This window comes from Colletotrichum lupini, chromosome 9 (assembly GCF_023278565.1).
Source record: "Colletotrichum lupini chromosome 9, complete sequence".
Taxonomy (NCBI): domain Eukaryota; kingdom Fungi; phylum Ascomycota; class Sordariomycetes; order Glomerellales; family Glomerellaceae; genus Colletotrichum; species Colletotrichum lupini.
In genome coordinates this window covers 2,646,256-2,665,660 of record NC_064682.1, presented here as the reverse complement: position 1 = coordinate 2,665,660, position 19,405 = coordinate 2,646,256, and the positions used below count along the sequence as shown (strand labels likewise).

The 19,405-nt window shown below is 51.8% G+C and overlaps 8 protein-coding genes across 8 annotated transcripts; 4 read left to right on the top strand and 4 right to left on the bottom strand.

Moving 5' to 3' along the window:
• Window positions 1–739: 739 nt before the first annotated feature.
• Window positions 740–5,771, top strand: CLUP02_16665 (uncharacterized protein; the record flags this gene model as incomplete). Its single annotated transcript, XM_049295583.1, has 5 exons — window positions 740–2,789; window positions 2,935–2,941; window positions 3,178–3,445; window positions 3,520–3,660; window positions 3,729–5,771. The coding sequence occupies 5 exons, from the start codon at window positions 740–742 to the stop codon at window positions 5,769–5,771; spliced, it is 4,509 nt and encodes a 1,502-aa protein (XP_049152730.1).
• A 75-nt stretch (window positions 5,772–5,846) lies between these two features.
• Window positions 5,847–7,572, bottom strand: CLUP02_16664 (vitamin H transporter 1; the record flags this gene model as incomplete). Its single annotated transcript, XM_049295582.1, has 5 exons — window positions 5,847–6,169; window positions 6,465–6,774; window positions 6,824–6,876; window positions 6,961–7,243; window positions 7,504–7,572. The coding sequence occupies 5 exons, from the start codon at window positions 7,570–7,572 to the stop codon at window positions 5,847–5,849; spliced, it is 1,038 nt and encodes a 345-aa protein (XP_049152729.1).
• Window positions 7,573–9,683: 2,111 nt separating this feature from the next.
• CLUP02_16663 (uncharacterized protein) lies at window positions 9,684–10,968 on the top strand (the record flags this gene model as incomplete). Its single annotated transcript, XM_049295581.1, has 3 exons — window positions 9,684–10,332; window positions 10,396–10,648; window positions 10,947–10,968. The coding sequence occupies 3 exons, from the start codon at window positions 9,684–9,686 to the stop codon at window positions 10,966–10,968; spliced, it is 924 nt and encodes a 307-aa protein (XP_049152728.1).
• An 874-nt stretch (window positions 10,969–11,842) lies between these two features.
• CLUP02_16662 (uncharacterized protein) lies at window positions 11,843–12,730 on the top strand (the record flags this gene model as incomplete). The annotated part of the gene is made up of 1 exon (XM_049295580.1): window positions 11,843–12,730. The coding sequence occupies one exon, from the start codon at window positions 11,843–11,845 to the stop codon at window positions 12,728–12,730; it is 888 nt and encodes a 295-aa protein (XP_049152727.1).
• An 89-nt stretch (window positions 12,731–12,819) lies between these two features.
• On the bottom strand, window positions 12,820–13,519 carry CLUP02_16661 (uncharacterized protein; the record flags this gene model as incomplete). The annotated part of the gene is made up of 4 exons (XM_049295579.1): window positions 12,820–12,894; window positions 13,040–13,111; window positions 13,224–13,368; window positions 13,440–13,519. The coding sequence occupies 4 exons, from the start codon at window positions 13,517–13,519 to the stop codon at window positions 12,820–12,822; spliced, it is 372 nt and encodes a 123-aa protein (XP_049152726.1).
• A 1,519-nt stretch (window positions 13,520–15,038) lies between these two features.
• CLUP02_16660 (uncharacterized protein) lies at window positions 15,039–15,559 on the top strand (the record flags this gene model as incomplete). Its single annotated transcript, XM_049295578.1, has 2 exons — window positions 15,039–15,127; window positions 15,187–15,559. The coding sequence occupies 2 exons, from the start codon at window positions 15,039–15,041 to the stop codon at window positions 15,557–15,559; spliced, it is 462 nt and encodes a 153-aa protein (XP_049152725.1).
• Window positions 15,560–16,136: 577 nt separating this feature from the next.
• CLUP02_16659 (uncharacterized protein) lies at window positions 16,137–16,540 on the bottom strand (the record flags this gene model as incomplete). The annotated part of the gene is made up of 3 exons (XM_049295577.1): window positions 16,137–16,231; window positions 16,322–16,387; window positions 16,468–16,540. 3 exons carry the CDS (start codon window positions 16,538–16,540, stop codon window positions 16,137–16,139), a joined length of 234 nt encoding a protein of 77 aa, XP_049152724.1.
• A 963-nt stretch (window positions 16,541–17,503) lies between these two features.
• On the bottom strand, window positions 17,504–19,399 carry CLUP02_16658 (aminotransferase class I and II; the record flags this gene model as incomplete). The annotated part of the gene is made up of 5 exons (XM_049295576.1): window positions 17,504–17,695; window positions 17,793–18,093; window positions 18,188–18,267; window positions 18,401–19,002; window positions 19,069–19,399. 5 exons carry the CDS (start codon window positions 19,397–19,399, stop codon window positions 17,504–17,506), a joined length of 1,506 nt encoding a protein of 501 aa, XP_049152723.1.
• Between the last annotated feature and the right edge of the window lie 6 nt (window positions 19,400–19,405).

Below are 19,405 nucleotides of genomic sequence, written 5' to 3'. Positions count from 1 at the left end.
GCGGAGAACTGGACCAACCAATCAGTGGAAATCATAAGCGAAGATCGGCGGCCAAGGTTCGTGGGTCCTGGTTATGGGACAGAGTGGATTTACAGATCTGAAGCATCCCGCTTGAGGTACATCATGAGGACTAAAGACAAAAAGGAAAGAAATAGGTAGGGTAAAAAAAAGGGTGAATGCGAAGTTGCCATTGCCCTGATCGTCTTAAACAGCTCCTGATATCGCTGTTTCAAATTCTTGAGTTGGATGCAGCCGGTGGGAGGAAGCTTTAAACAGCGCGCGGAGTAGTGCGGAGCGGAGCGGTTCCGCGATGCCAAAACCCCTTCCAAACCCCGAGTTGAATTGATTCGACGTTGCGATCTCCTGATCCGGGCTCCCATAGCCCCCATGGGGTAAGTAGCCAAGCTGTCAAGTCTGCCTAGTCTGCCTTGTGACTTGAGATTATTACCCAAGTTGCATTTCAGCTGCCAAGGCGACTCTTTCCTTCTTTCATTCCCTTGCTGCCAGGCCCTTGGCCGCTCTTCGCTGCATTCCTTGGATATGCCGGCATCTGAGCTGTCCGCCCTACAAGGGCTTTCTCGCTTAAAAGTCATGTCCCAGTCGCGGAGAGTATCGTCCTCTTTAAATTTCTTTAGCCGGAAGGAACTATCTCTCAAACAGGTTTGCACTTCTTTACATCTCTTTATCACTGTTCGTTCAGAAGAAGGAGCCGAATGCTCCCATAAGTCCATCGTGTACCATGGCCTCACTATCCACTCTCGCTGAAGACATCATGCATGGCATATGCGAATACCTCACGCCCCGCGACATTTTCCAACTCACCCTCACTCAAAAACGCTTTGCAACGTCATTTGAGCGAAGTCTCCTGCTGCACCGCGATTTAGCATCGCAAACATACACCGCGATGCTAGCAGCCATTATCAGAAATGAGGTAGACCGGGTCGAGGAACTCTTACAACTCGGCTACGAAGCTAAGTTTGCCTGTTCAAGGTCTGTGCTTGCCTGCCCGGCCGACTTTGACTTCCCAGTCAACAATCTGATGCTTCAAGCGCCGTCAAACGTTGCCATTAGAAGGCAGGGTCTGGCTGCGCTCGTGATTGAGCGACTGTACCGTCCCGCGTGCGATACGCACAAGATCTGGATAAACTACTCCGTCCTGGCCCACGCTATCTTGGAAGACCAGGTCGAAACCGTCAAACTCCTTCACAAGTACGGCGCAGATTTGGAAAAGCCGCTGCTGCAGGTCTTTGCGTTCCGTGGCATGCCAGTGGATGTTAATCACCAAATCAGTGTCCTGCACCTGGCGAGCAGCAGTGCCATGATCGAGACACTCTTGGAGCTTGCCCCGAACATTCCCATCGACAAGGACAGATTCATGCGCACAGAACCGTTGCTTCTCTGGCATGTCGAGAGAGGCACAGATGTCAGAGGGCTCCGGCGACTGTTGGAAGCTGGGGCTCATGTTGACGGGGCACGTCCGGCGACACAGCGAATCGGCTTTTGCCAGTGCGAACAGGAGGACACCATGCACGTCTTTCTAGATCACAAATCACCGCTCGAGGCCGCCATATGGAACCTGGACCGGGATGCCGTTGAGCTTTTGCTAGAACACGGGGCATCGACGGTGTACCCGCCCAATGACACCGGCGAAGCGACTTGCCTACACGAAGCGATAAGAATCTTCCTCCTGGAGCACAAGCCGGAGGATCTAGAGGTCAGCTTGCAGATATTTCGCCTCCTGCTAGACCACGGGTTCGACGTCAACCACGAATACATCGAGTGGGCGGGGTGGACACCTGAGGGTACGCGCCTCCAGCCAACAGGAACCAGAGTCAACCTGATAGTGGACAGCCTTATCTACTACGTATCCACCGAGATGTTCCAGCTTCTCCTCGACGCCGGAGCAGATCCATTCAACGCGTCGGGTCTGGGGGCAGGAGACAAAAGCTACGTCGTCATGCTCGGCTTGTCATCGTCGGTAGCGAGATTGTATCCCACTGATATGCCTGAGCCCGAAAGGCTGTCCCTACAGAGCGCAAAGCTGAAAGCACTTATCGCCAAGAGAGCAGAGTCAGATCCCAGCGGCCGCGACCGCACGTTGTTATTCAGGGCTGCGATGGAAATCTCCCGACCATGGGAACTCCATCAGGTGTTCAAAATTCTTCACAAAGTTTTTGGATCGTTCGAAGAGGAGCTTGATCTCCTCGCAGACACCATGGGCCGAGTGAAAAGGATGCCAGGAGTCCTTCACGAGAGCCGACAGATGATTGACTTTCTCATCCGCTGCGGAGCCCCCGTCAATCACCCCAATTCCGAGGGGGAGACGCCTTTACACGTCGCCTATACGCTCTCAATAGCAAGTCCTTTGCCCATCGGCGAAACGGACGACCTCCTGGCGTGGGACGTTGACGAGGAGCAGGGATTTATGGTAGGCTGGGCTATTGGAACCAATTACTTCTTTGGCAAAAAAACTATCAATGGCATCTTCAGCACGACAATCAGTGGTCCGGCGGAGGCAGAGAAGCGGGTACGAAATGCGAACGCAATTTTTGACGCCTTGATCCAGGCCGGGGCGGCTCAGAATTTGCTGAATGGGAAGGGGGAGACGGCAGCGATGGTGATGGCTCAGCATGGATGGATTCAGCTACCGCCTTCGCCTGGTCCCGATTCAGATCGTCTCGCTGGAGATGAAATGAAGTCGGATTCGGCGCAGATGGATGATGTTGTGGCGAATGCCTTTGGAATCTGGAAGCAGTTTCAGCAACTTGCATTGGGGGAGGCGGGTTCCAGTTAGCTGCTAAAAGACGGGGTTACAACACTACCGCAAAGCAATAAACAGGCTAAGCTTCATCTCTATGGCTTCTTACTTAGTGCCCTTATCAGAAATAATCGGAGTTTTACAAAAGTTCTTCCATGTTCAAATGACCAGACTAGACCAAGCGTGAGTATTTGCGTGAATTTGATGCAACTTTTGTTTTTACGGAGACACACTTATTGCACACCAACTTAAACTTAGTGGAAGATATGCCTCCTTGTTACGTATCCCTAGGTACACTCCATTGTTTCACTTTACGAAGTTGAGGTGGACATGATATCTCAATGACCTGGAAGCAGTAACTTCTGGCGTAGAGGTATTACTTCTTCAACTGGGTGAGGTAGGTGCGCTTCATCTCCTAGCGACTTTATCGCCGAACGCCGGTGCGGAACGGGTGGAGACTTGTCCGTTGCGCCGTTCCGCACAGCCATAACAGGCTTAGCGGCGCACCCGCTGACCAAAACAGGGAAAGCTCTTTTGGCTCGCTTATCCGCTCGATCTGGGCCCGCGTCTGCTACTGCTCTTCACCTTACTTCCACTGCCCTCTGGCGGGCATCACTGGATATTCTTGGCATTTCTCGCGGGCCCTTGGTCATATCTGCATGTTTCGCAGGACTCAAGGACGTCGCAGTGCATCTACTGTCTTCTAATGAACACCTAAGCGATTTCAACAACCATCAGTCCCGTCTGCCTCCCGCTGAAAGCTCGGCTTTCACGGTGTCTTTCCCGGCTCGGCGCCACCCATGGAATCCCACTCTACCCGCCCCAAAAAGACTGATATTGTCCGCAAGCGAACGGGTTGTCAAAATTGCAAAAAGAAAAGAAGAAAGGTCGTACTTCCCACGGTGACATTCTACTTTCTTCGCCATGTTCCCCGTCTTGTGAAAGTACCTTCCAACTGACTCGTAAACAGTGTGACGAGACACGCCCAGAATGCCTCGCTTGCGTGAAGAAAGGAGTAAAGTGCAGCGGCTACGAGCGTCCCGTGACCTTCAGAGACGTCACCACTCGAGCAGCCGAGTCTTCGAGGAAGTTTGAGGAAGCTAGATGGGCCGCTCTACGTCTTGAGGATGAGCGAAGGAAACGACGCCGTATTGGGCCAATCGGGGAGCCGTCCCCTGTCGCTCGGGAGTCATCAACGCCGGAAGATGTTATAGAATTGCCGGCGAGAGATGATGCGTTGCCAGCTACAGCCCTGGCACCTATACCTCCATGGCACTCGGCGAATGCTGAGGGCTGGCTCGCTGGGTCCTTCACCTTACCGTGGTCACTTTTCGACACATCTGGTGCTTCTTCCGCGATTCAAGATCCGCCTCAACAACAACAGGAGGTAGCCAGACCAAGGAATACCTCGAGCGGAATAGAGCAACCTACTATGTTCGAAAATTCTGCCAACCGGTTGATGCTGACAAGTGGAGTACCAAACAGCTCGGCACCGGTAGCGGAAGCGCCAAGCCCAGCTTTGACGACTGGGTGGGACGAGTTCCTCGTCACCGACCGTTCGTCTCCGGGGTCTTCCACGTCCACTTCATCTCCCCTAGGCGAACCGACGGCAGACTGCCAGCTATCGATACCTCTAGAAGAGGTCCTTATTCAGCACTTCGACAGGAACGTCCTTCCTTTGATACCAGTTGCTCTCTCCTTTCCGAATCTCTTCCGCCAGAGCAGCTGTTTCCGATCAGCGGTCCTGGCTCTGTCCGCCAGCAACATCAAGCTGACGCAACCTCTTCCCATCGACCCGCTCGTGCTCCGTCGAGTATGCGACGACAGCAGCGTCTGGATCTACTATGACACAGCGGTCAGAGGCCTCCAAGCTCAACTTCAGAACGTGGAAAACTACCGCGGCGAGGAGCTCGCGGGCGCCGCTTTGCTGCTTGCCTACCACGAGCTGGAAGCCGGCACAGCCCTTGGCATCAGGAATCACGCTACCGGGCTGGACGACATCGCATCCAAGCTCGACTTCGCCGCGTCGTCCATCCCCGACCTCTTCAAAGCCTGGCGTATGCTTCGTTACGATGTTCGTTTCATGATGTTGCCGACGCGAGCGACCTGCAATGTTGTAGACAATTACGATGTCTCGAGTCTACTAGACCCGCAACTCGCAATTCGTGATATATTATTCAGGCTACATGGCCTTCATGCACGCTATGCGATGGAGGCTACATTTAGCCAAGATACGACCGCAGACGGCGATAGCGCTTCAGAGAAAGTTGCACTGTGGCTTATGTCTGTCCTCGGCCGGGAATCGGATCGCCGTAATGTGCGCCTCAAGGACTTTCACAAGGAGAACCTCACACCTGACACGATATTGCGGCAGTGCGATGTGTTTTCTCATCGGCTGGATAACTGGCACAAGGGGCTCTGCGACCACGACATGCCGGTCGTCAATCTTGGGGCAGATTCGGATCTGATCAGTGGCGCTACTTTTGAGACCTTTGTCACTTACCGTTTCGGTGACACGAGAAAAGCTCTCGAGTACGTGATTTATCTCGTGTGTAGGATGACGTGCAGCTACCTGCGGTCTCTGTTCGACCCGTCTGTGCAGTCCTCGGGCACAGATGCACTCGCCAAGGTCATTCTTGGTATTGTTTGTGGCATGAACATGCAACAGCGGCAGCAATTCACTGTTCTTCGGGTGGATGTCCTGCTCAGGATGGCTGCAGGCTTGTCCGAGGGCACAAACTTTATCACCACCGTTCTCGACTATCTGCTTCCAAGACTAATTTCTTCAGGTCTCACTGGTCCTGACATTGTTGCGTGGGTCTACTTGAAATCAGCGTTGGAGCTTGAGCTTAGGGAAAGACGGAAGGGCCGGGCGATCAGGATGACCATCGATGGAGTCGAGGAGGACTGTGAGATGTGGCAATTGGTGAACAGGCATCCCGTCGCTGCGTTTGGGGATTACAACGGGAAGGGGTACTTCAGGGATTGCTATGTCATTGAGTGTCTAGGCTGAAAAACATGTGGCGAAAAATAATCAACAATGTCTTTGTGCCAAGCGTCCTGCATGTCTCTCCTATCATCTCCCCCCTCAGTACGCATAAAATAGAACGTTTTCGTTCTCGGATTGCCGAATCTTCCTGTTCTCATTCTTGAGCCAGAACCGCATCGCCCACGCGCCCATGGCAGTCGCAACGCTAAGCGCCGCGCTCGAAGACATCGCCATGACGTATCGAGGCTCGTCGGACTTTGGCCACATGTAGGGTGTCCAGATGAAGGATGCGACGGCGATGCAGTTGACGATGGCGAGGGAGGATGCCTTTTTCTCTTTCGTCTGGGAGCAAGTCGCCGAGACCCACCCCAGTATGATTGAGTTCACTGCATATGTCCCCACAGAGAATACAACCATGGAGACTGAGAGGTTAGCAAAGCACCTAGAAGGTCTCGAGGGAGGAATGCTGACAATATCTGGCACCTGTATTAAGTGTAGCACAGCCGAGGATGAAGCCGAATACTGCAATTGATTTTGCGATGGTGACGTGCCTTTGTTCATGATCAACATGTACGTCACTCGAATCTGACAGCTGGTTTTAAACTGACCAAGTACGTTCATTGAATCTTCCAGAGGACCAGGACCAAGCAATCGATATTATTCCCGCAATAAGATACGGAGGACAAGTGAGGACTAGCGTAATCGTTTCACCAAAACCCAAAGTCTCAACCGCGGTCGGAAAGAAGTTCTTGAACCCGTTGGCGCCAAGATGACAGTGTTGCATTGCAGTGAAGAGCCAGACCTTCGGATCTTTGGCAGCCTCAAGGAGACCGGACCAGGTTGTAGTTTGGCCAGTGTTTCCGACCGTGTCTCGCAAAATGCGCTCGTTGGCTAGGATACGCTCTTCTGGGCTTAGCCATCTCGTAGTGAGGGGTTCATCGGGAAGGATGAAGAAGGCTATTATGGCGATGATGAGGGTGACTACGCCCTGGATGATGAAAAGCCATCTCCAGCCCGCGATACCGGCCTACCCTCTTGTAAACATTAGCATCAGATTTTAAGGGGACGCAACCAACCATGCCGTGCATCTGGAAGGTCCCAAGCGCAATTAATCCAGCAAAGGCCGTTGCTAGGATATTCCCAGTATACAGAATCGATATTCTCGTCGCCAACTCCTTACGCGTGTAGAACGTAGCGAGCACGTATAGCGCACCTGGATAGTAAGGCGCTTCGGTGATGCCGAGGAAGAAGCGAGTGAGCAGTAAGCCCGTGTAATTCTGGCTGACTGCCGTGAGGGCACTAATGATGGCCCAGACGGCCATGCAGGAGCTCATCCACAGGCTTGGGCGGACTCGCGTCACGACCATGTTTGCGGGGATACCGACGATGACGTATCCGACAAAGAGTATCGAGACGCATGTTTGGTATTCTGTCGAGGTGAGATTGAGGTCTTCTTCGAGGGTGTTGAGTCTGGCTAGGGCAATGGCGTTGCGGTCCTTGCACGTAGGTCAGAAATGCATGCTGAGAGGTCTTGGAGTTGGAGTATTCTCACTAAGTAATTGAGCCAGTACATGAACCTTAAAGTTTCTTCAGTAGAGGCAGATATCCAAATCCGGGTGGAAAGGCCTTCTTACCATAGTATAGGCATGATCATCCAGTCAAGACGACGCACCAGGGCGATCTCGGTTGGGTCATACTTCGCATGCGCGCCAGCATAATCTTAAACCTCGGGAGCAACTTTGAGAGCCTCTTTAACTTCAATCGGGACAAAAGTGGGATCTTTGGCATCTGGCTCAGCCTTTCGGTTCAACAAAGAGAGTTTCATGGCAGCGGGAGTGGCCGAGAAGGTTTACGAGACGGCGATGGCAAATCTTTGACAGTAAGCTTGAGCTTGGATTCCAAAAAAGCTGAGTTTCAAGATAATCCAACGGGAAATGAGGAAAATTTATAGAACTTCTAGGCTTCGCAGAAAAGAACGTAGGAAAACACCTCCCTCACTTTCATATTGTGCCCCATTCGCAGGCCAAACGCTGCAAGCCAGCTTCCCCGCACTGCCAAGCATCTTATCGAAGGTGTCATGACAATGGTCGTGGTCTTGGTTCCAATCCCACGTCTTAGTGCTTCATTTGCCTCGAGATGTGCGAGAATCAGAACGGAAAATGAGTGGTGAGCGGAGACTTGGAAGTCTGGGCACGGCCTTGGCGGGACAGGGACACATCTCGGCATCGTGAACGGTGGTCCCTGGTGCTAAAACAGAGCCATTTTCTTTTAAACCGAATTGTATTGTAAAGAAGAACTCAATCAAAGAAAACTTCCCGAGTTGGAGGCAGCGAAGGAATTGTCGCAACGCGAAGGGATGTAGTTGGAATACCATTGTGGAAACAGGGGTCATTACATAATCGCGCCCGCAAACCTTCTCCTCCAGACGACGAACCATCAATCCAAGAGAGAGCTCCAGGCGAGTAATCAGGCATGCCGAGGTATCATACTAAGGTAAGGTAGATAGCGAACCGGTGCTCGAAATAAGGCGTCTCATCAAAGTCATCACGTCTAACAAAGCGAGGGCAGCACAAGGTTCATGCCTGCATGGAGGGTTTCGATCAGAGGAAAATATTAGCTGGGGAATATCTGTCAGCATGCGATAGAACTGTTATCCTCCCTTCACTGCCAGTATTCGTGGATACACTGTGTCGCCGCAAGGCCATATGTACAACTTTTGCTCTCCATCTGTCACCCATCGGACGCGGAGATGCTTTGGCGCAATAGTTGGGACTGCCCACTCCCGACCTCAACGCTAGGTAATTGACCCCGGTGGCTTCTATTTTTGGAGTCCGAGGTTCAATCCCTCCTTCAGACTCTCATTTTTCTATGAGATAGACTTTCAGTTTCTAGGTCAAAGGAAGCTCGTGGGTTGAGAACGTAGCTTGCCCCGTAGGCCCTGTCAACTATTGAGCAAAACGTTGATTTCTCATGAATATCCTCTCAAGCCCTGACGATGGCTTCCAAGGGCGGCCTCGAGTTCCGTCTCTATATTAACTCGCTCTTTCCACATATTTCTTCGTCGTATCACCCACCCGCCTTTCCTCCACATCTCTGATCTATCAGCTTCAACGATTCACGCCATCATGGTCTATTTGGCACCCTCATTAGGTTTTTCTTTGTTTCATGATCTGTTATCATGGCTTTGGGCTGCAAATACGCTGTAGAACTAGTATTTGCGAGATATGACATCAGAGCTGACGGTGGTCCTTCTCTCTCAAGGCAAAATAGAGGCATGAAAATCTGTATGAATGAATGCGTCGTTATGTAGCAGGAGGTTAAAGTGGGCCGTAAAATTGACTTTCCGACTACTGAAGAAAAGTAGGGTAATACCTGCCGGTTTTGAAGACGCGAATAGATTTGTGGGCTGCGAATGAAGCCTCAGGAATCTCGCTTCGAGCCTATATGTGAGAACTATTCCTCTCATCTGTCACCCATCGGATGTGGAGATGCCTTTGGCGTAATAGTTGGGACTGCTCACTCCCGACCTCAGCGCTAGGTAATTGACCCCGGTGGCTTTCTATTTTTGGAGGTCATGAGTTCGAATCCCCTTGTTAATTCTAGTTTTGGCGGAATTCACCTCGCGATGTCTATGAGGCAATGAAATATGTTTTCCTTCATCTTTGATATCGTCGTATTCTTGCGGCCCACTTGAAGTTCGTCCAAGGTTCTCTCACCAGGGAAGAACGTGAACTTCCAGCCGCCCACGCGAAGAAATTTCTAATAATCCTAACTGTCACAAACTGGGAAGGAAGCGACCGACTTTCTCCTAGCATCGAAGACTTCCACTCCTCCGCCTTTGCCCTTTTTCTTTTCCTTCTCCTTCTTCTGACTCCCACACAAGACAGTTGGTAGCAAGAAAAATAACATCATCAGCTACCACCACAAAGAAGCAGAATGCCCCCCAATAATCGCCCTTGGGTAAAGGCGATCCTGGACTTTTCAGGCCTCGACTTCTACATTGAAGGCGATGCTCCTCTATTCAACCGCAGAGTCAATGCCGCCTATCTAAAGCTGTTCAGCCACAACGATTCTGTCCATGGAAGGGACCACATTGCTCTTCGTCAGCACTACATTGCCAATCGCGGCAATGTTCTCTTCCGCGCCATCATCAATCTGTACATCTCCGGCAAACATGCGAACTTCAGCACATTGTACGGCGCTGCCCTCACCCGCCTTGCTGAGGATTCTGGCCCTTCCCGTGAGTGGGAGGACTCCAGTGAGCTCGGAATTGATTCGGTCATTTTCGTCGTTGACCGAATCATTCGCGCCCGCATCCAGAACCTCAGAGCCAACAATACCAGCATCGAAGAGCCCAACCCCGTCGTTGAGGCTTTCCTCGCCACCCTCGACGAGTGGATCGCAGTTCTCGACGAACGCAAGATGAGGGTTTCTACTTCTTTCGAGCCCAATGCGCCTGCCGACAACCAATTCTCCCTGCCGCTTCGACCTCATCCCAATAAGCCTTCCGTCACCTCTTCTTCCAACGCCTCTTCCGGCAACAAGATGAGTCTGCCGTACCGTCCTCATCCCAAGAGTGAGTCGGGTGAGTTACCTGTTGCTACTGGATCGAAGTCGTGCTCTGAGGCATTTCACTAACGTATAATAGCCAAGCAGGAGCAGGCCATGCAGAGCAATCAGGAGGACGTCAACAAGAGAATCCAGGACTTGGGCTCTCAGCTCCGTGCTTCCCAGGCCAAGTCCCAAGAAGCCCTCCAGGCGGCTCAGGCGAGGTCCGAGGAGCTGGCTGCTCTCCGAAACGCCAACATAGCCCGGCTTGAAGAGCAGGAGACTCTCGAGACTGTCAACGAAGCTCTGCGCACTGAGCTCGACGAGGCAAAGAAGGCCCGCCGCCGTATTTGGTAAGTGGAGGCTCCAGAGAGCCAATATCAGCGCAGAGGATGGAGTGAGGCAGGGACTGGATGATTGAGTTGGGAGGCAGTTTCATGTCTTTAGTGAATCGATCCGTTAAATGAGATTATCCTTCTGCACCTGATGATGTTCCAATAACTTGTAATGAGTACTCTGGATGGAAGATGCTCTGGAAAAAAGAGTCCTAGTAAGGATTCTAGCTCTAGTAATAATGACACTTGCCCGAGGCCATCGCCGTCTGCTGCTCAAAAGTACCAGCTCATCCCTTCTGCCTCTCGTCGTCTATAGTAACGAGGATGAATCCAACTAGCGAGTGTCTGTCTTTTTCCATAATAACCGCGTGGAGTATGGGAAGAATGCTTGTTCATCTGTTTACTGAAGCACCCAAGTCAGCTACCCTACCTTGGAGGCATCTCTGGGTCTACGTCGAGGCTCACAATGTCACAGCCAGACGAGTAGGTGGAAAAAGAAAGGGCGAGAATAGAAAAAAGAGTCACTATGCATGAATCGAACTCATGACCTCAAGAAAATAGAAAGCCACCGGGGTCAATTACCTAGCGCTGAGGTCGGGAGTGGGCAGTCCTAACTATTACGCCAAAGGCATCTCCTCATCCGATGGGTGACAATTTTAGCAACCTTCTGACTTATAGACCATATCCGGTGACCGTATGGCTCCTTCCCAATGAATCATATCCCCCGTCGCGTATATTCACACTGACCGTCGCGTCGCGTCGAGCCACATTCCCCAACCCCCCCCCCCTTACCCCCCCCCCCCCCCCCCTCTTTTGTTTACATTGCACATCCTCCATCTCTGCCGACTTTCTTGCGCTATACTTTCCTCTTCATCCTCCATCTAAATCCTGTCTCTTCTTTCCCCATTCCAATTCCGCAATCCGGGCCAGGGAAAGTCGCGTCAACTCATCACTTCGCCTTCCTCATCTTTGCTGTACTTTACCTTACTTTGCAATCCATCCATCTCTGACACCCCTGTCGTGCACTGCTTTCCTCTTCCTTGCACATCCCGATTCCTGAGCACACCTCGGATCGGAAAGAGAGCGCGTCACTTCACGCTTTGCTTCTTCTCCAGCAGCGTTGCTTAATATTAAGGTAACAACTACTCGACAAGCTTCGAGGTTCGGTGAATTCGCAGGACTAACTCGTTCTTGAAAGAATCAACACCCAAGATGGCCAACAAATCCTCCAACCCCAAGACCTCTCAGTCTGAAGCTAAGCCTCAATGGTACGAATCGCTCAAGACCTTCCCGGGCCTAAGGTTCAAGGAGAGTTTGAATGAGAACGGCACGCCGACCCCAAAAACCGAAATGGCATTCATCAATATTGTCTGCGACCGCTATGAGAAGCAAGACGAGGCGGTGCAAGGCGACATTGATCGCAAGATCGTCATTGCGAATCGCGGCCATGACCTTATCACTCTAGCCCTGTGGGTTGCCGAGAACCCGGAATCCATCTTTGGCAGTGTGACTGAATGTGCCTGGGATCTCGCTATGGAGAAGCTCATTCGCCTGGGTACATTTCGCTGCGTCCCTTTCTGCGGCAAGGACATTGGTGGTGTCATAGGTACCATTCTGTACGCACGTTGGGCCCATCAGGAAAAGCCTTACTCTTGCAAGCCAACTGCCGTCACAGAGCTCAAGCGCTTTCTTCGCAGCCTCGACAGATTGAGCGACTTTGTTCGAGAGAGCGACTTCGCCCGTGCGTTCAAGCAAAACCCAGCCTTCCCCTACAACGGTCCCTCCGCCACTATTGTCCAGAAGACTCCGGTCGCCAAAACTCCGATCACCAAGAACCCGGTTCTTGGAGCTCGGTACGATAATGTTCCGTCTGCTAGAATTCAGCAAAGCCCCATTGCCTCTGGTGCAACTCCCAAGAACAACGACCAGAGCGCTGCCATTGAGAAGATGCGACTTGAGGTCAATAAGCTGCGCGCTGAGAACGAGGCTCTTCACTCTCTGCTTGCTAGATCTCAGGACGAGAAGGTGGCTCTGCAATGGGATCTTATCAAGGCTACGTCTCGTGAAGCGGGGCTCATGACGGAGCTGCGTCGCATGTGAACTAACCGCTTACAAGGAATGGCTTCTGATAAATCAATCATAGGAATGGTGCGGAGGAATGCTTTCATGTTCATTTGGTTTGGTCTTTGTTATTCGGTGTTTGGGTGGTATCGGTTGGGGCTTGGTTTGCTGGCTTTGCTGGGTAGAGGTGCATTGCGGACAATCTGGCAATCACAAGAGCACACAAGCTGAATTCGACAAAGAACAAGAACGATTCGGGACAAACCCATAGATAAGTTAGAGTCATAAAGAGACATGAAGAAGCAATTGATAAATTCTGTCAAGTATTTATATTCCCTTATTACAGACCAACAGCTTCTGTTTATGTTCGGTCAAGGAAAAAAGCCCACCAATATTATGGATCCCAGGCGTCTGGTGGTCCTGAGGATTTGTTTATGGTAATACCCCCTCTACAATAGCTGAGCGCGGTGGTGGGCCTCAGTCCAATTATATCCCCAGCCTTGGCCTTGGAGCTTCTCTCCCTTCATCACACATACAACATGTCTCTCATTTCCGCAAAACTGCTCCATTCACACATAAACCATGTCCCCGGGACCGAATGCCATTCATAACTGATCCAGCTCCTATTCAGTGTCTGGGTCTTCTGTACACCATTCTCACCTTCAATGTACATTTTCCTTGCACCTGACTAAAGTTCCCTTTGGGCATCGCATTATAGTTAACGAGGCCCACTGTGTCAAGAACGAACTCTCGGCGATGTTTGTATTCCTCTTGGAGGAGCGTTACGATTAATTGACCCTGGTTATTGCAAGGCCGGTGGTTAACCATATCTGCGGCTTAGCCGCTTATCTGAGACTGTTCTACTATATTATTTAGAAGGCTTGGCCTGAAAATGAGCGCGTCTGGATAATGCCTAACTGCTAGGATTTGGGAGAAACGCTTCTCCTCTACTTGCCAGACTACGACCCTTTTTAGGAGTACTTCGAGGTCGGCCCCCGCAGAGTCCGCGGTCTTTTTCACGGGTCCCCCGGCTAGAGTACGGTCGCTCTGTGGTACCTGAGCACCTACGGCATGCATCTGTCTTTCAGCAACACGCCATAGGAACTACCTTAGCGGCACTAATGCCGCCAACCTAAGCTAATATAGCACCCATTGAAGGACAATTTGCTTAAAAAGCTTCTCTCATCGATATGGTAAAGGACTCGGGTGGCTCCTGTTCTGAGAAAGGCAATACTTGTCAACACTCGAGCATTATAGCCCTGGCAATTACTGACTTAGTCTGTTCGCGAGCGTCACATCAGGCAATACCTCACACCCCGGGCCATAGAGAGTACATTGTGGCGTGACTCTGGCATAAGAACCGCCAGCTAGGATATACAAATCTTTCTACGTCCCATCGAGGTCCTCGAGGCCGGAAGTCCCGTCACCATCACCTCTCGTATTGCCACTACCAAAAGAGTAGTTGTTGCCGGGGGGGCCTCCCTCGCGAGAATCCTAAACGACCTTGCCTCGACTCTCTTTTCTTATCCAAGCGACTCTAGCCTCTTTTATACTTTGCGGCTGAAACAGGTCACCGCTGTGATAGCGGTCGAGGTTTGGTCTCTTGGCAGGTAAAACCCAAAGTATACGGCATACCCAGTCCAGGCGAAATCGATCGCACCGAGATGTGGCTAGTGGCCCTCGCCGATGACGGCCCCGGGTCTACATATCCTCTACGTCCCATCATTACAGGCGGTCTTTCTCACCAGCCGATCTCTTGCTGGAGGTCGCGGCTTGGCTTTACAAGATCACTACCGCGCGCTGCCCTTCCCCGTTTTGCCTCAATTGATTTCCACTACTCGTATTTCGAGATTCATGCAGAATTTCAGCGAAAATAGCCACGATCGCTCGAGGCTTTCCCCGGTCTGAATCTCGGCGCCGGTGTTGGCAGCTATATCATACCGACTCAGGAGGTCCGACAGGGTCGCGCACGCATATCTCAGTGCCTTGGCAAGCCGGCTTTCTCTCCTCTGGCTTCATTCCTCGTGCTCTCGTATCGATCTTTGTAGCTCTACTTACGTAAATCATGTACAACCGGAAACGCAAGGCAAAGAAGGTTGCCGCTGTCGCTGCTATTCGAGGCCTCCCCTTCCACTCTTCCCGTCGTCGGGTGCAAAGCCCTCGAACTAGATCCCGAGTGTCGTGAACGACATGGTAAGTGCCGGGCAGCTGCTTGTGCGCCTCTCTTGCTGACGAAATTACAGGAAAGGGTTTGCGCTGCGTTGACTGTGCATACCAGATCAACTCCTGCAAGAAGGACGTAGATAGATGTACCCGGGCCCTGCGACTTACAACCCCGTCTGCAATTATGCTTGGCCCAGACTCCTTTTACGCTGGAGACACTCTTGAAGGTGTCACTAGCACTAACTGGACACACGCCCGTTCACCGGCCCATTTGTAAGTCATGGAAATCCACTATCTTAATATTCAGTAACCTGATGTTTTTTTTCCATTAGGACCTGTGAAGTCGCCGCAGCAGCCACAGAAGAAGGGCATGTCTTTAGATGTCTCCAAGATTGTGCGGGGCACCCTTCAAGCCCAGAAGAAGAAGAAGACTGTCCGCGCAAACCACAGGCTCATCATCATGAAGGCGCCCAACTTCACCAGATTCGAATCGGAAATCCCAGGGACCGGGAGACCGAGAAGGGCAAGGACAAAAATGTCGAGGCTACGGCCACCGCCTTGGCCGCTGCCCTAACCAATGCCATCACTGGCGTCGTGACTCATAGTATGATCGATATGGAGGCCGCAGAGCAGCGTGGCAGCATCGCCGGACAGGAGATACTTTTCAGCTACATCAACCATGTTGGATATAATAAGATTGGATAGGATTCAGCTCCATTCTCTAGATGTGAGTCTCGATGACTCATGCACCTCCGATACACTCAAATAATCGGAATGGAACCAGAACCAGCCCGCCCCGCCAAAGACTTGTCTGCAAGTGACGGAATGGTTGAGGATGTCCTACTATAAGGGCTGTGATAACGACTACAAGAGGGGCTGATTCCTGTCAAGTTGAGCTTCTCAAGACACTTCCGTCGTAAACATATCAACCGCGGTAGAAAGAGATACTTCGATTTCTTCATTACGCATAGACGAAATCCCTACAACATCTAGGCATACCCAGAGGAAATTACACGTCCGCGCCGGAAGAATGAGATGATGAAAGGTCATCAGGTAACCCGAGGAGCGACCCGAGGAGTTGGCCTTTAGCCTTCGACCTATTTTGGTCGCAAAACTCATTCCCAACGACGGTTACCTCCCGCCATACCGTTAGGCTAGCTGAACAAGTGTTGCTCCATTCCTGTTGAGGAAGAAGGCAGGCTATGCAAGCGGCATACTGGCTCCGCATTTTTACAGATGGATACAAATAACGACGCCTTTGGGTACCGTAAATCAATCTCTTTCAAATCATACGCTCCTGCCACCTCCTCTTGTTGATAGGACGACAAGGCCCGCCCGTAACACCGCACCGCTTTCCAGTTGTTGAGGTGGCATCAGCTAGGCCGATGGAGCATTAGCAAGATAATTCAACCATCAGCAACTCAAGGCCATCTGGTCAGGCTGGCGGAAGGGGGCAGCAGTGCCTACTTTTGCAAATGAGTGGCGTGACGCCGTTTACGCATCTGATACAGTCGGCGTCATTCCGACATTCACCTAGATAACTCTGGGTCAGTACAGCTTTCCTGGCCTTTATTGGGTCACTGAGATTGAAAAGTGATGGATTATGAACCTACCCTTATCTCCCTTTTGTTGAGCAATGACAGCTGTGGCTAAGAATGGAAGGAGGGCTAGAGCTGAGAAACGCATGATGGCGGTCTGTAGTATTGAAGTAGGATTGATATGTTCAAATGCCAGCAATTGATAGATTATAACGAAGAGTAGATTGCAGTTATTCTATCTTGTGCAAGAGCTGATGTCTTTGTATTTATGCATGTTCCTGTCATATTGTATTCACTCACAGACCGAGATGGTGGTGATGACTGCTGACTCGCCGTCTTTGACTGAAACTAGGTGTGTTGACTCGAGGCAATCAACTACAGGGAGTCATCTGAAAGCAGGGCAAACTCTAAATCTTGCTGTTCACATTGTCGACAGACCAACGTCTTTGTTTACCACTTAGCCCGAGGTAAAAAGAACATGCAACCGAGAGGTACCTGGTCCATCAATTGAGAGACTGAGCGCGCCTTTCGTAATCTTAGAGACACTGGGATCAATCAGACCAAGTCGCTTGAGATCACCATTTCCCGATAGGCACTGTCATTCAAGATACAATTCATGTACTGTCCATCTCGCCGGCTCCTTGTATGCAATCCAACCTTGAAACTCGACCCAGAATACCAAAAGAGACGGTTCAGACGTCGATCACGCAACCGGCCTCAAGTCCGAGATCGACATAAAACAAGACGAACGCGAGGGAAATATGGGACAGAAACCTCAGACGATCCACAAAAACTCCCCCAGAGAAACCCGACACTTCGGTCAACGCCGTCGATCCGAAGACCTCGCTTCCCGCCAATCAATTTTTCCCAAAAATAAAGAAAGAGCAATGCACAATCTCGGAGATGTGTGTAGTGCACATCAGCTGACAGAAGTCTCATGCGACTGCAGCGTTGACTCGCCGCGACATGTCAAGCTCCGGCTACTCTCACCGTGCCGCCTCCGAAGCGATCGGACTCTCGGGAAGGGTATCCTCAGCTTTTCCCCGATGTCCTTCCTCCGGCGACTTTTTCTTGTACCCAAAACATGCTCGATACCATCACCTTGCTCTCCTCACACTGCGACGATATGACTCCCTTTTGGCGGAGGATGATGGATCCCAGGAAGGCCGATTGTTGGATCAAAGTGGTCCTTGCCGTCAAGCAACCTCAGACACTGGAACAGCCTCTGCAGACCGAGCTTGAAGGTTTCCTTTTCCCCGCCGAAATTGAGTCGGAACCATCCCGACCGGTTGGAGAAGAATGCCTGCCGCGCATCACCTATCATCAGCAAACTGTGCATCGTTGGGTCCGCTCCCACCACCGGAGCATCTCTGGCACACGACAGACACCGTCAAACTCACCTGTCCAGGTTCAAGATAGACGCGGTACTTCATCAAGTACTCCACAAACTTCAAATCCCCCTGCTTGCCGTGCTTCTCGAGCAGGAGATCCACCCACTCGGACAAGTTGACAAACACAAAGAAGCCCGCCTCGGCTTTGACGTGCGGGATGTCGTACTTTTCCAACTCCTCCTCGACAAAAGTGCGCCTCTTGGTCAGGCGGCGACGGAACTGGGGGAGGTATTGGTTGCGGAGGTACTTTGCGTCCGATAGGAGTTTCGCGGCTGTCGATGCGCTGAGTGCAGAGACCCACCCGAATGTGCTGATTGTAGATGCGGAATCGTTAGCCTGGTGTGCTTGGTAGGTCGTACGGAGTACACCGTGTGTTGGTAAGCCGAAAAGGCTGGGTGACTCACCTCGACGCCCGCATGGTATCGTAAACCTCCTTGTTATACGTCGCCAGGAAGCCGATCCTGAGCCCACCGAGGCCGAAATCCTACAGGGGTGGGAAAGAAAAGAGTCAGTCGGTTGTGTTCGTAATTCCTCCTCCGAAGCCGAAGCCGAACGCGCGATGGGCAAGGGTCCCCACGCTCCCGGCAGAACGGCTCCGTGCAGGGATGGCGACTCACCTTACTCAGCCCCCACAACACATGAACGTTCCTAAAGTTGACATCCAGCCCCAGACTCAGTATGCTCGAGAACCGATCACCAGCACTCATGGCGTATACCTCATCGACAATCAAATGGATCTTATGCCTCGCGCACAGCTGCGAAATCTGCAACAGCACATGCGCAGCATAACACCGGCCCATCGGGTTGTCGGGATTCGCCAACAAGACACCCCCAACCTTGCGCTTCTGGCTCAACTCGACCTGTATCGCGTTCTCGAGCCGGACAACCAGCTCGGGCACCGGCACCGGCCCGTCCTCGCGCGGCGGCTCGCCCCAGAAGCGCTCCTCGGGGATGTCGTCGCATGGTACCTCAACGACGCGGACGCCGTTCCGGGTCCAGACGTCGTGGGCGAACATGCCATACGAGGGCGTCGCGAGAAGCACGGCGTCGCCTGCGTCGGTGATGTTGTAGGTGAGGGCATCGAGGAGTGCTGTCACGCCATTTGCGGCGAGGATGTTGTCGGCTGTTAGGGGGAGGCGGACTTTGAAGTGTTCGTTCATGAAAGCTGCTGCTGCTTTTGGGAGGTCTTGGGAGTTTTGGGCGTCACCGTAGCCAAGGGCTGGAAATGGCATCAGCGAGCTAGCTGCGTAGACGTGCTGAATAGCGTTGGGGCGGAATCACTTACACTCCTTGAGTTGGCTCTTCTTGACATTTCGCTTCGTCCAGCAGGCCAAGTCTTCCAGCATAATCTCATTGACAGCGGACCCAAGATCAATGATGCCCTTGGGGTTGCTTGTCGCATCATACGGGTTGCTCTCAAGCCGTTTGCTGAGGTCATCCATCAAATCTGACTGGGATCCAGCTGTTTTTTGGCCCCGCTGGGACGGGGGTAGGGCGGCGTTGACAGACATGATGCGTTGACGCGGATAAGGTTGAAATTGTTGCCTGCTTTTTTCGGCCATGTTGGTGGCAAACCGATGTCCTTTATATGTCAGATTGTCCCAAAAGAATAACATCGTAGG